Source organism: Cavia porcellus, unplaced genomic scaffold (assembly GCF_034190915.1).
Source record: "Cavia porcellus strain 051 isolate PalLab524CR breed Dunkin Hartley unplaced genomic scaffold, mCavPor4.1 scaffold_31, whole genome shotgun sequence".
Taxonomy (NCBI): Eukaryota; Metazoa; Chordata; class Mammalia; order Rodentia; family Caviidae; genus Cavia; species Cavia porcellus.
This window is the reverse complement of record NW_026947514.1, coordinates 32,140,488-32,153,973: the sequence shown is the minus strand read 5'-3', so window position 1 is coordinate 32,153,973 and position 13,486 is coordinate 32,140,488. Positions and strand designations below refer to the sequence as shown.

The window sequence follows — 13,486 nt, the reverse complement described above, 5'->3', positions numbered from 1 at the left end:
TTTCCCACCTCACCTCCAAGATCTCCTAGTGTGGCTCCCGCAGCTCTAGACTCTGCCAGGACACTTCTCCTCCCCTTGTCCTGTGCTACCTGACTTACCCTGCTGTTAGGCTTCGGCCTCCCACCTGTGTTCTGAAACAGCTTCTGGCCCCTTTCATGCCTTCTTCCAAAATGCAGCCATCGTCACTGTTTACAGTGGAAATCAGGTCACGTTGCCCACCATCTCCCCTTTCTCCCTACTTGAAATCTTCATTGTTTCTCAGGAAAAAAGACCGAAATCCTCAGCATAGTGCAGGGTGGTACACAGTCTAGCTTCAAACAACTCTTTCAGCCTCTTTCCCATCATGTTCCCTTTTATTCTGCACTCAGCCATATAAGCCTGTCTTGGTTCTTTCAAGGTACTATGTTTCCACAGGGCCTTTGCACATGCTATTTCTACTGCCTGGAATCTTCCTTCCTTCTTTGTCCTTCTGTTTGTATCCCTTTGTCAACTCAAGAACCACTGGTTCTCCCCTCTAATCCTTCCACCTGCATATACTACTTATTCCCATGCAGGACAACTCTATGTCCTGCCATGGGACATAGAGTTGGGCCATGTCCCAAAGATCATGTGTCTCCAGTGCACCTGATTATTTCAGTAACATGTTATTCTGGATCTGAATTTATTAATAGCGGTACTACCCTCAAACGTCCACAAATGCATCATCAGATCCTTAGTGCATGGTCTGGTGGGTGCTCAGAACATTATAAAGATGTGTGGCATAAATGAATAGAATTATAAGAAAAAAATGTCTCACCGAAGTTTTTACTGGAGTAATGTTGAGCCAATAAATTACTTGGAAAGGATCTTTACTGCATTGTCTTCTTAATCAGGTGCCTATATCATTGTATTCTTTTTAAGAGTATAATTAATTTTACTGAATACTAGAATCATGTCCCGTGAAGCATAGCAAGAATTGTTTGGCTTGGAGGACAAGAAACTTGGGAACAGAACAGCTCTTTTAAAAACCTGAGAGAAGTTTTGTTGTGTGGCCCCATGGGCGAGCCGTGTGGGGAATCAGACCCACTGAAGGGAGTTGGGACTGTGGCAGACTTTGGCTCAGATGGAAGCGGAAGATGAAGTGGGCCGCCCTCCTCAGTGCCTGTGAGCAACCTGGAAGGATCAGGTGGTGGCCGCTGTCCTTGGTTTTGCTGGTTTCCTGTCTGGCAAGGGCTGCTCACTGACCTGGAGAGGTGCTCCAGAGGAGGGTGTGGCTCAGAAAGAAAGGCCAGGGGTGCGGCAGCAGCTGAAGGAAGAGGAAGTTTGAGCAAAGGACAGAGGTGTGTAAAGGGTTTTGCTGCATCAATGAGGTCCCCTGCATCATTGGAGCCCCACAAAGATCTTCCATCAGTCATCAATGTTTTTATATTTGTGGCTTTCAGAGAATGACAGCACTGACCCTGATAGGGGTTAAGCTTATAAGGAACAGAATTTTTAAAATCAAGTTGTTCATGTGTGAAATGGACTGTCTTAAGAAGTGGGTGCATTTCCTGTTACGGGGCAGGGATCACTCAAACAGAGGTTGGACTGTCTCATAGCAGGAAAACCAAGCTAGTGATTCAAGCATCTGATGATGACTGAGTTTTCTTTAATGCAGCTTTGAATCTGGGTGCAGTAGTGCACGCCAGTAATCCAAGTTGTTCAGGAAGTTAAGACAGAAAGTTTGAGCCCAAAATAAAATAAATAAAATAAAAAATAAAAAAAGGGCTGGTAATGTAGCTCAGTTCAAGGCCCTAGGTTTATTCCCCACTGCTCAAGAAAAAAACAGATAGATGAATAAATAGATGATAGATAATTGCTTCAACTGAGAAGGACTCCATTCAGGGCATCCACTTATCTAGGCCTTCCACCCAGCAGTAAATACTATTGGGCTCAGTAGTTAGTGACTTTCAGGTAGACAAGGCATCTTATCACATTGTCAGAGATGGCAAAAGGGAGGCAGGAGAGAAGAAAAGCCAAATGATGCTCGTCATGTTATTTTCAGATATTCGTTTCCCTTTCTGGTCCTTGGAGGCATAACTGGCCCCAGCTGGTATTGTGAGGTGCTTGAATGCTAAGGAGGGAGGCAGTGGGCTTTGGGTCATTTACTCACCCCATTTTCAACCACCAAAAAGTATCCTAGTGTAACAAAATGTAAAGGGAGCAGGATGTGATAGTGCATGACCACAGTCCCAGCACTCGGGAGGCTGAGGCAGGAGGATGGCTGTGAGTGCAAGGCCAGCTGGGCTACAAATGAATTAACGTGAATTCAAGGCCAGCCTGAACCGCATAGACCCTGTCTCAAAAAAAAGGGGAGGGGGTAGGGGAATGTTGGCAAATTCCAGTGTTAAAGAGGCTTTCCAGGGAGGGAGGATGTGAGGATATGGGCTGAGGTCCTCCAACTGGGTCGTAGGTGGTCATTTTGAAGCTTATATTTCCCCACACAGATTTTCCAAAGCAGGTAGATGCCATCAGATGAGAATCAGTCAGATCCGTTGAGGCCAGGTCATCTAACTTTTTTGAAGCTCTGATTTTTTTTTGCTTTGAAAGGGGGAATCTATAAGAACAAACTTTGAGTGTTATTCATGTTATGTTTATGTACAGCCTATCATACGTAGACAAAGGCTACTGCTTCGAATTCCCAGTGGCTTTTAACAATGAATTTCTTGGTCATCTACTTGGATACCCCCAGCTGGGGTCTCTCAGTCTTAGGGATCCTTGTGATGCTGGTTGCTATGGCAGGAGGAAAGGAAGGTAGCCACCAAGTGCTGTCCCTTAAAGGCATCTGTCTGGAAGGCACACATTCCTGCTGATATTCCATCAGCCTTCCCAGTCCTCCGAATCCACCCGGCTGTGGTTACTCATGCACCTAGCGGACATCAAACACCTTGTGCAGCCCTGCAATGCTGCATTTGGCAAACTAAAGTCCATTTGTGACTGGTGACCCTTTCCTAAAATGCTCACAATGATTAGAAGCAGAAGAAATAGCAACTCTTTGGGTAAGAAGTTTAGGAATGGAGGTCATGGCATTCGAAATCAGCCTCTTCCCTCTCTGTATTTTATTCCTTGTTTGCATCTCCTCAAAGCCAATGACGATACCTCTGTATAGGCATCCCTCCTTCAACGCAGAGTGCCCATTAGATTGGAGAACAAAGCCACTAGAGGAAAATGAGAATGTAATTTGGAGCTGGAAGGTGAGAGAGTGGGTGTGGAAATAATACCCTTCTAGGGTGTAAAATGTGGAGAAAGCAGTCATCATAAAAATGCTTCAAGCCAAACTTCACATGAAATGTACCTCCAGGGAATACCTGCCTTTGAATTCCAGGAAAACAGGACTCGTAGAGGGCTCAGGCTTTGCAGGAAAACCTTTGGGCTCTGGCTTTTCCAAAGTGACCTGTCTGGCTCCTTGAGGTCTGTCCTGGTTTTCTGGTTTTCCTGCAACCAGAGGGCAGCTTCAACCACCTGGCTCAGATGCCTTGAGAAAAAAGACCCTTATTCTCTGTCTTGGAGTTGGGGATGGCTTTTCTTTGTCACTTCTAACTGGAATCAGTCTGGGACTCTGTCATAGAAGCACACACTCCCCACCTTTTCCTGCAGGACTGTGGGTCACCCCCTCATCTTAGGGTGTCAGTGACTGAAGCTGCCCAACAGAACAGGCATTTTTATAATCACAGGGCACATTGTTGGATCATTTCTAGACCCCGTCTTTGCTTGCTTGTTTGAATGGGCAGAGTTCTTTGCAGATTTGGGGTTTGTTGAAAACTCTGTCCTTGAGAGGGGCTAGTCTGGCTTATGGTCCAGAATGAGCTAAATCCTAGAGGGTCCCCTGTGTTGGGGTGAGGGGTCTCTGCTCCTTGTGACTTTTCTCTTCCTCTTTGGTTCTCCTCAGGAGCTCGAGCGCCTGAACCAGGTGCTGGAGGCAGAGAAGCAGCAGTTTGAGGAGGTGGTGCAGGAGCTGAGAGTGGAGCAGGAGCAGATCAAGAGGTCTGAAAGGGCCCAGGGAGGGGCACCCGGCTTAGGACACCACCGCCCATGTTTGGAGAGGCCTTCACCCACGAGTCACCACTTCTGCCTTGGTCTGGGTTTCTCTTCCTGACACTCCAGGCCTTGGGTGTGCATGGAGGAAGCTGTGTGGGGGGGTGTCATTTGCACCCCTAGATAATGATCTTTTGCAAAGATGTGAACTGGAGCCTAGGGTAGGACAAGAGCACACAGGCTCCCTCCAAATAGCCACTCCCTGCTGCCTCCTGGGAAGCCTCCAACCCGGGCTCAGTCAGAAACAAGCTGACCCGGTCTGGAGGTGGTAACTGGGCCTCTGTCTCTCCTGCAAGGTCCTTGCTTATTTTGGCTAATGATGTCACCTAGGATCTTGAGCCCCATGTATTATTTGCAAAACTAGTTTTACTAGTTTATAGTAAATAGTTTATAGTTTACTAGATTATAGTCATCTACTAAATTATGTTTCAAATGAAGGACTCTCAAAATTTACATTTTAAAAAAATGCACAGTTGATTCAGACGTACCTTATCCAGGAATCTGGAGACTACTGTTGTGGTGGTGCTAATGGCAGGAGTTGCTGTGTTCATCATCATTGTCAACCCTGCTCATCAGTGATACCAGAAAATTGTTTATTGATTGATTGATTGATTGATTGTCTTTTTGAGACAAGTTTTCACTATGCAGTTCATGCTGGCCTTGAACTCATTATGTAGCCCGGCCTGGCCTCCAGCTGTCGGCATTCCAGAGTTCTGAGATTATAGGCTGAGCCGCCATACCCGGCTCACAGAAAGCTTCTTATTCCAACAACTCTGTAAGACAAAACAACTAGACATGCATTTTGGGGAGGGTCAGAAAAATCTTACCAAATCGAGAGCTAAGGACCATTGTGCCAGACAGTGGAAAGAAAAATAAATCTCCACTGAGAATCTTTTGTTCTGATTAAGAAAATCAAACTCACACTCAGAAACCTTAACACGATAATGTATTGGGAGGGTTAGACAACAGTGCAAATTTCTTTTGTCTTAGGAATTAAGATATATGTATGATCCCTGTGGGTTTGAATAGAGATTAAATAAAACTGGCCTTGAAATGTGAGTAGGCATTGGAAGACTGGGTGCCAAAAGGGAAAGATATTCCCAGCGGGAGCAGGGGAATCATGTAAAGCCCCTGGCAGCCAAGGCTTGTTCAGAAGGCAGAGGAAGCCAGGTGTAGTGGCACAAGCCTGTAATCCAGCACTTGGGAGACCAAAGCAGAAAGAACTCTGTGAGTTCAAAGCCAGCCTGGGAAACAGCATGATTCTGTCTCAAAAAGCCAACAATTAAAAAAGGAGGAGGGGTGGGGGAGGCAGAAGGACTTTGTTACCCCAGAGAGGGGAATGGCCATCTCTCATGTCACAGCGATTATAGGTTATAGCAGGTACTGTCAGGGAGGACAGGGTGTGGCTGGCCCCTGGGTTTCTCTTGAGCTCTGCTCTGCCTGTGAGGTGGCTCTGGTTTTATCCTACTTAACAGATCCGTGTGCACCTGGAGCGGGTTACTCCAGCCTCACTAGGCTGTGGTCTCCTTTCAGCTTCATCTTGTACAGCTGCTTTTGGGGCCCAGCATTGCAAAGGGAGGTGCATCAGATGGGTTTCTATGTGCAGAGGCTGGGAGGGGTGGGCACTGCCATACCTCATCCTCTGTCTCCGCAGGGAACTAGAACTCACTGCAAGATGCCTCAAGGGTGTGGAACAAGAGAAGAAGGAACTGAGGCAGCTCACGGAATCTTTGCAGCAGACGCTAGAGGCAAGGGGCCGCTGGGGGCCTGGGGGGCAGCCCAGCAGGCTGGTTGGCTGAGCTGTGTGACACTGGTTTTTATAACAGCATTTTCCCCAGGGGGGACCTGCAAGGGGAACAAGCAGGAAAGGGTGCTGATGTAAAGACCCTCGCCTCCGTGGGTTGGGAGATCTGGTCTGTGCAGGACGCCCAGAGCAGGAACTGACTATTCCTAGACCCAAAGGCAAATTCCAGTTTGCTCTTGTGATGACCTTGGCTTCAGGAAACCCATTCTTCAAGGCTTGCATTTTTATACCTGATGAAACATTGATTAGAGTGGGCAGCGCAGCCACATCCTTCTTGTGGTTCATTCACTTAGCTACTGCTGGTTGTGGCTGAGCATCAAGGGAAATCAGCTGCCGGATCACCTTCATCTGATGCCGCAGGAACTGTGAAGGTTGGGGAGGTGGCATGTGTTAAGGACAAAGGTCGGGCTCTGTAGCCTGGCACACAAGTCCCAACTTGGCCCCCCTTCTCCTCTGCTCCCCTATTCTGCTGCTGCTGCCCCTCCACACCCCACACAAGGACATCCCAACTCTGCTCCAATCACTGAGCTTATTTTCCCCAAGAAATACAAACTCATCCTCCAAACCTTTGCCCACGCCGTCCCTTCTGTATATTCTTTCTACCTCTTCCCTGCCTGGAGGACCCCTAGTCATCCTTCTCAGGCTCAGCTCAAACAGTTCCTTAGTCAAGCTTCTCTGATTCTTCGCAGCAGCTATTTCCTCTGAGCTCTGGGCCCGCATGGCATTTTGTACACCTGTTGTGAGAAGAACACTAAAGGTTGTGTTTTCCAAACTGGGCTTCAGTACCGCGTACCCCCAACCTCTGGTACTGGGATCAGTCCCAGGGCCTTTGCATTGAGCTACCTGCCCAGCCACTTTTATTTTTTATTTTAAGACAGGGTCTTGCTAAGTCACTAAATTGCCCAGGCTGGGCTTGAATTTGCAATCCTGCCTCCATCTCCCAGAGTGCTGGAATAACTACAGACCTACACGACCACTCTCAAGTTAGACAGTGTCTTAATGATATCTCTAAACCTAGCACCCAAAGCCTGGGGCGTGGTGTGTAACCGGTTCATGTTTACTGAACCCATAAATTGCCTCGAGGGCATCTGGAGTTTCTAGTCCTCCTTGCCTGACTGGAGCTTTATGTGTTTCTTTCCCTGCTTCCTCATGTCATGGGAGGTAGTTCCCATGAACAGTTTCAACTCCAGATTTTCTGTGTAATGTATCTGATAAATGCAGGGAACATCTAAATCTGCTTCTTGAGTTCATCCTGTGGGATATTTTTCACGTGAGTCCAATGCATCTTTTTCCCCCTTGAAGGAACAAGAGCCTCAGAAAGTCATGGTACCTTTGGTCGTTGGCATCTGGTTCTGTTAGGTGTCATCTTCACTGGAAGCCATACTGGGCTCCCCTCTCACTTCCTCCACTGAGGGCTAATTTTGCCTTGTAAGAAAGAAGGTCTTGGTCTTTTATTTTTAAAGAATGAGACTTCTCGGGTATCTGTGAGAGAGAGGTAGACCACGCCTTGGAATGCAAAGGTGAGTGAGGGTTGCCATGTTGGAGAGAGTAAACTGGTCCCATCCTCTTCCTTCCACACAAGGAACTCTCCATAGAGAAGAAGAAAACCCTGGAAATGCTAGAGGAGGATGAGAACCAGCCGCAGTCACTGGCCAATCAGAGTGAGCAGGCATCTGCCATCGGGGATCTCCATAGCAACCTAAGGCAGATCGAGGAACGGATTCAGCAGCTCTTGACAGAGAAGCTTGTGGCGGAGAAGCGGTGAGGAGCCTGAGACCCCTGAGTCCATAAGCGGCGTGGGGGCTACTAACTCTTCAAGCTGGATGGCTGGACCCGGGTTCTAGCTGCCGCTAACCAGTGGGTCATTGGCTTGCTTTACCTAAGACTCAGCTTCCTCAGTAGGCAGATTGGGTAACCTTTCTCCCCAAATTGGCAATTGTCTCACAATGAACTTTAGGGTTTCAGAACAGTACTTGGAGATTGACTGAGCAGTCTACTTTAGCCTCCTTCTACCCTGGAGGAAACTGAACCTCATAGTCACAGGAAGGACAGGCCACAGACACAGGACTCTAATCCTCTGCCTCTAGGGCCAGGCCTCCCATCACCAACCACACCATCCCTCTGGTCACCTGGGTGACTGGACCCAGAAAGTTCTGAAAGCTCAGGGTGTCTCCAGCAGATCTCTGGGGGGGCAGCCCCTTTTGGTGGGTGAATGTCTAATATGCTCCCCTCCTGCCCCGCAGGATGAAGGAGAACGAGGAGCGCTCGCGGGCCTTGGAGGAGGAACGGGAGTTCTACTCCAGCCAGTCCCAGGCGCTGCAGAACTCACTGCAGGAGCTGACAGCAGAGAAGCAGCAAGCTGAGCGGGAGCTCAAGGTGCGCAGGCCGGTGGGGACCTCTGTGTTGGGCCCTTCCTCTGTCCCGGGATCCCTGCCCACCTCTGCAACTAACTTACCAGACAACTACCCGAATCACTGGTATAATCAGCTGGCCAGGTACAGGGCATAGAGCCACCAGAGAGGAAGCGGTCTGCTCCATCACTGGTTGACACCTCTGGGCTCTAAGGCCAAGCCCAGGCCCTGAGTCAGGTGTGAGCAGTGGAGGCAGGATGCAGAAACTTCCACCTGAGCTCATGGAGCCAGCAGTAATTGGAAGACTTCCAGGGAGAGGGCGACTGAAGTTAGGAGCCCACTTCCTTCTCCCTCAGGCTGAGGTGAAGGTCCGAATGGACCTGGAGAGGCGTCTGCGGGAGGCAGAGGGGGCTTTGCAGAGCCTGGAGCAAGGGCTCAACTCCAAGGTGCGGAATAAGGAGAAGGAGGAGAGGATGCGGGCTGATGTGAGCCATCTGAAAAGTAAGCCTCCTTTTGGGGACTGGTTTCCCTTCCCCAGAGCTCAACCCAGCCAGATCCCAGGCTCCACGGAGCCTAGAACAGGCCCTGGTGTGCACGAGGTGGTCTTTACTGGCTTTTCTTCTCCAGACTCCTGCCAGCAAGGGCCCCTTGGCACTGCCTTCTTTCGGCCATTGGGTCTGGAGGGGAGCCTGGAGTTCTTCCCCTTTTCAAAACCTCCAGGCTCAGTTCCCAGCAGCCCTGCGCATGAAAAGGCTGCAGATAGTGGCTCTGGTCCCTGGGGGATGGGACTGACACATTTGTGCTTAAGCCCTCTTGGAGACCCCCGGGAGGGAAGGATTGGTTGCACTGCCCCTCGGCCGGCCTGCAGGGTTCTTTGAGGAGTGCATCCGGAATGCAGAGCTGGAGGCCAAGATGCCAGTCATCATGAAGAACTCCGTGTACATCCACAAGGCGGCCACTCGCCGTATCAAGAGCTGCCGCTTCCACCGGCGCCGGTCCAGCACCTCCTGGAATGACAGTGAGTGTGGTTGTCTAAGTCCCTGCTGGTTGGGTTGGTAATAGGCTGTGGGTGGCCAGGCAGGAAAAGGACAGGGTGGGGAGTGGGCAGGGCTGGCCTGGCTCTGAAACTGGACCATGTAGGCTGTAACTCTGTGCTTCCAGCCTTGGTGAATTCTCAAGCCTGTGTTTCTCACAGGATGATGGAAGCCCAGGCAGGAGGAGGCTGGGGGATCTCAGCAGCTATAGGACTGGAATGATGGAAGCCGGGTGGGATCAGGGTCAGGGTCAGGGTCAGGACCAGCCTTGGTGGATGGAGGGCAGCTCATGGGGTACCTGGGCCCTGTCTCCCCAGTGAAGCCATCCCAGTCCTTCATGAACTCTCAGCTGGAAGCCAACAACATTGAGGAGCTGAAGGAGGTGGCCAAGAGGCTCAGCCGGGACCAGCGCTTCCGGGAATCCATCTACCACATCATGGTCACCCAGCCTGGGGCTGCCTCCGTGCTGCCCCGGGGTGGAAAGTGATGGGTGCTCTTCCCTGTCCAAGTCTGGGCAGCAGAAGGAGGCCTAATTCCACGGGGCTCTGCTCTACCAGAGCGCTACCTGGGGGCCAGCCTCGCCTTCTAAGGACAAGACGGGGACGCCACCTCTCTGGGTCACCGCCCACGCCCTGTCCTTCCCTGCAGGTCCAGCCTGGGCACTGCCCAGTGTTGTGGTGAGGGGAGGAGGGGCCTGGCTGCGGGTGACTTTCACTGGGCAAGCAGTTGCTGTCTGAGCCTCGGCACTATCTCTCTGGCTGCAGACCACAGCCTCTAGAGCACTGGCTGCTTTGTGACTCTGTACCTGGTCCTTGTGAGATAAATGGCCTTACTTTCAGAGGTGGGCCCCATCTCCCACCTGACTCTTCCAGGCTTCTGTACCCCTGCACCCAGGCCTCCTAGACAGCCCTAATCACGGCCCCTACTTGCCCCAGGTCCTGGGAGAGGGTGGAGAAGGCCCCAAGCCAGCATATTCCACTCAGCTGAGGTCCCAGGGGTTGGCCCTGGCTGTGGGACCAGCTGCCATGCCCTCCTCCTCAGGTACACCCACCCACATGCAGCCTTGACAACCTGGAGGAGGGGTGTGAGTCCACCATTTCCCTCCTGAGGCTTGGGGCCAGCAGCAGCACCGCAGGCTGACCCAGAGGACACACAGGACAGAGTTCAGGCATGGAAAAAGTGGCCTGGGCAGAGACAGTTGTCCCTGGCTACAATGGCCCTGTAGGCTTGCTGTCTCCTTCAACTGCAGAGGCTTCACCCAGTGAAGTAATGCAACCGTGACCCCCACACATGCGGAGCCTGGGGCTGGGATAAACCAGTAGCTGCCGATGGGCTCCGTGTCATGGCACCCATTTGCAGTTTCTATGGAGACTGCCGCCCTTCAGGAGGCCGATGGCTGCAGGTTGTATTCCTCACCAGTGAGCCTTCCAGGCCCACCCTCTGAAGACCAGTCTGTCCATCTCTCCAGTAAAAGGATCTATTCAAGCCCGAGGTTTTGTGGGACACGGGTGGTGTTAAAGGTGCCGATTCTCTACTCTTCAGAAAACAGGTTTTCTGGTGGATGAGCAGATGGCTGTGGCTGTGGGCAAGTCCCAGGAGAAGATACGGGTCCTTGAGCCACAGCAGGCTCTGTGGGTGCAGGGGCCGGCTCCCCTGGGGAAGAGGCCCCATTTGCTACTCTGCTAGTCAAGGCACTGCACCGCCTTGCTCTGGGAGACCCAGAGAAGTGGACGCGGCCAGTTAGTGGGACCGATCCTGGGGCACTTTGGAATCATTGCATTTGAATGTAAATGTAAAAGCTTTAAATATGTATAATCCTGCATAACCTGGAACATGTTCCTCTAATATGTACGTAAAATGAACTTTGAAATGAGGTGGAAGATTTATAAAACCAAGATTACTAATTGCATTTTTACTGTGCTGGGGACTGAACTCAGGGCTGCTCTACCACTGAGCTACACTCGCAACCTTTTTCATTCTTTATTTTGAGACAAGGTCTCACCAAGTCAACCAGGCTGGCCTCCAATGTACAGTCCTCCTGCCTCAGCTTCCCAGGTAGCTGGGTTATGCATCACCATGCCTGGCTGTTTTTAAAGAATTAAGTTAATGATGGCTTGCTCTAAAGAAAGATCTAGAAATTTTCAAATGCATCCTCCCCTCCCCCAGGCAAGCTATTAGCCAAGAAGGAAAGGACTTGTCTTAGTCAGTTCTGTCATGCTATAACATGCCTGAAACTGGGTAATTTATAAAGAACAGAAGTTTATTGGCTCATGGTTCCATCACTGAGAAGTCCATCATTGAGGTGCTGGTATCAGCAAAGACCTTCTTACTGTGTGATCCATGATGGCAGTGAAGGGGGAGAGCACAGGAAGGGCCTAACTCACTCTTTTATAAGCAGCACGCCCACGGTAGCTCATTCTTACATGGACAACACTAATCTATTTATGAGGGCAGAGCCCTCATTGCCTAATTACCCTTTTTTTTTTTTTAAAGCACTGAAGATTAAACCTAGAGCCTCCACACTGAGTTGCACCTTTTTAAATTTGTTTTTTAAGATAGGGTCTCTATAAAGGCATCTAATCATCTCTCTCTCTCTTTTTTTTTTTTTTTTTTTTTTTTTTGGTACCAGGGATTGAACTCACAGCCTTGCACTTGCCAGGATAATCATCTCTTAAAGTTCTTTCTTTCCTTCCTTTATTCTGTCCGTCTGTCTAGCTTCCTGTGGTACTGAGGATTGAATCCATGACCTCGCTACCATTCAGCTACATTCCCACCTCCTTTTAAAAAAGTTCTCAGGCAGATTCTCACTAAATTGCCTGGTCCTTGTGACCACTTCAGCCCCTTTAATAGCTGGGATTACACTTGTGCCACCAAGCCAGGCTTAAAGGTCCTGTCTCTTCCTGCTGTTTTAGTGGCAATTAAACTTCAACAGTAATTTAGGAGGGACGGGATTTTCCATGCATATTCGCCAACCCCTAGTTCATTTCCTCATTCTCACCCTGTACTTTCCATGCCTCAGGCAAGTCTGAGTTAGCTTCAAACAAGCAGTCAATTCATGTCCATCAGAGCTCACTGTGGACCTTGTACTGTACATGGAAAAAAAGCAGCATCTCTGAGAATATGAGGGGTGGAATTTGCTTCCTGGAAATATACTGATCTGATTTTTAAAAATTTTAATTAAAAACATTACTCGGACCTATTAAATCCATTTTCTGCAATATCCATAGGTATGCTGTGTGGTCATTGCTAGGGATATGCTGCCCCCTGCAGGCCAAATGTGGGACAAGAATTACAGCACGTACTTGGTCTCCTTTCTTTACATAGGAGATGGGACTCCCCACTGCTTTCCCTCCTGTGAGCAGCTGCTTATAATCAGCTGAAAAACCTGTGTTCCCACCCCAAGGCCCTGGCTGTCCCCGTGCAACAAAGACTACCAGCAGGATTTTCTTCTGCCTTGGACACAGACCAAAGGGACAGAGCAGACGGTACCTGAGAGAGGGAAGGATTCCTGGCTTTTAGGCCCACTAGTTTTAGTAACCTTAACAGAAACGCCAGCTTTACCTGATCTGATGAGACGTTTACACTTTTGCTTGGTAACCTTATAAAGGAGAGCCAGAAATTAGTGAAAGATGGTCATAACTGGCCCTCCTACTCTTTGGTTTTTTCCTTTACTGCAGTGGGATGATCCAGCATCACAGCCAAGCTGTTTCCCTGTCACTCAGTGGTCACCTTGCTAATGTTTCCCCCGGCGGTATTAAAGTAAGAAATCTGTGAAGCACTCAGGTTTAGCCCCCCAGGTGAATCCATGCCTCCATCCTTCTCTGAGATGATGTAATTCCTGTCCTCTCTTTCTGGTCCTCCCAGGTCAACACGACCTGAGCAGCCTGTATTTGGAGGATGATGTTATGACAGAAATATGTTTGATGATAGTATGACAGAAAAGCAGCTCAGATATTAGATGTGATCTAACCAGTAGGCAGTTATTAAACCCAGTGGACAAGCCAGGTGTGGTGGCATACACCTGTGTATTCCAGCACTCTGGAGGCTGAAGAGGGAGGATCGCCATGGATTTGATGCCAGCCTGGGATATAAAGTGAGTTCAAGGCCAGCCTCAAAAAACAAACAAAAAACTCTACACATAAACCCAATGGAAAAGCAGCTGAACGTCAGGAAAGTCCAGCAGCTCCTGGACCCTGTGCTTCTACAGTCAGCCAGGATGAAATTACCCAGACCCCAACCCTTTT

At 49.6% G+C, this 13,486-nt stretch overlaps 1 protein-coding gene across 1 annotated transcript in view; it reads left to right on the top strand.

Moving 5' to 3' along the window:
* Plekhd1 (pleckstrin homology and coiled-coil domain containing D1) overlaps window positions 1-12,464 on the top strand; it is a 39,353-nt gene extending 26,889 nt beyond the window's left edge. The window contains exons 7-13 of the mRNA XM_003472380.5: window positions 3,908-4,002; window positions 5,708-5,801; window positions 7,440-7,618; window positions 8,101-8,233; window positions 8,565-8,709; window positions 9,077-9,226; window positions 9,560-12,464. Of these exons, the coding sequence (XP_003472428.1) occupies window positions 3,908-4,002; window positions 5,708-5,801; window positions 7,440-7,618; window positions 8,101-8,233; window positions 8,565-8,709; window positions 9,077-9,226; window positions 9,560-9,729 (966 nt within the window). The 3' untranslated portion in view covers window positions 9,730-12,464. The remainder of the gene's footprint in view (window positions 1-3,907; window positions 4,003-5,707; window positions 5,802-7,439; window positions 7,619-8,100; window positions 8,234-8,564; window positions 8,710-9,076; window positions 9,227-9,559) is intronic.
* Window positions 12,465-13,486: the final 1,022 nt, after the last annotated feature.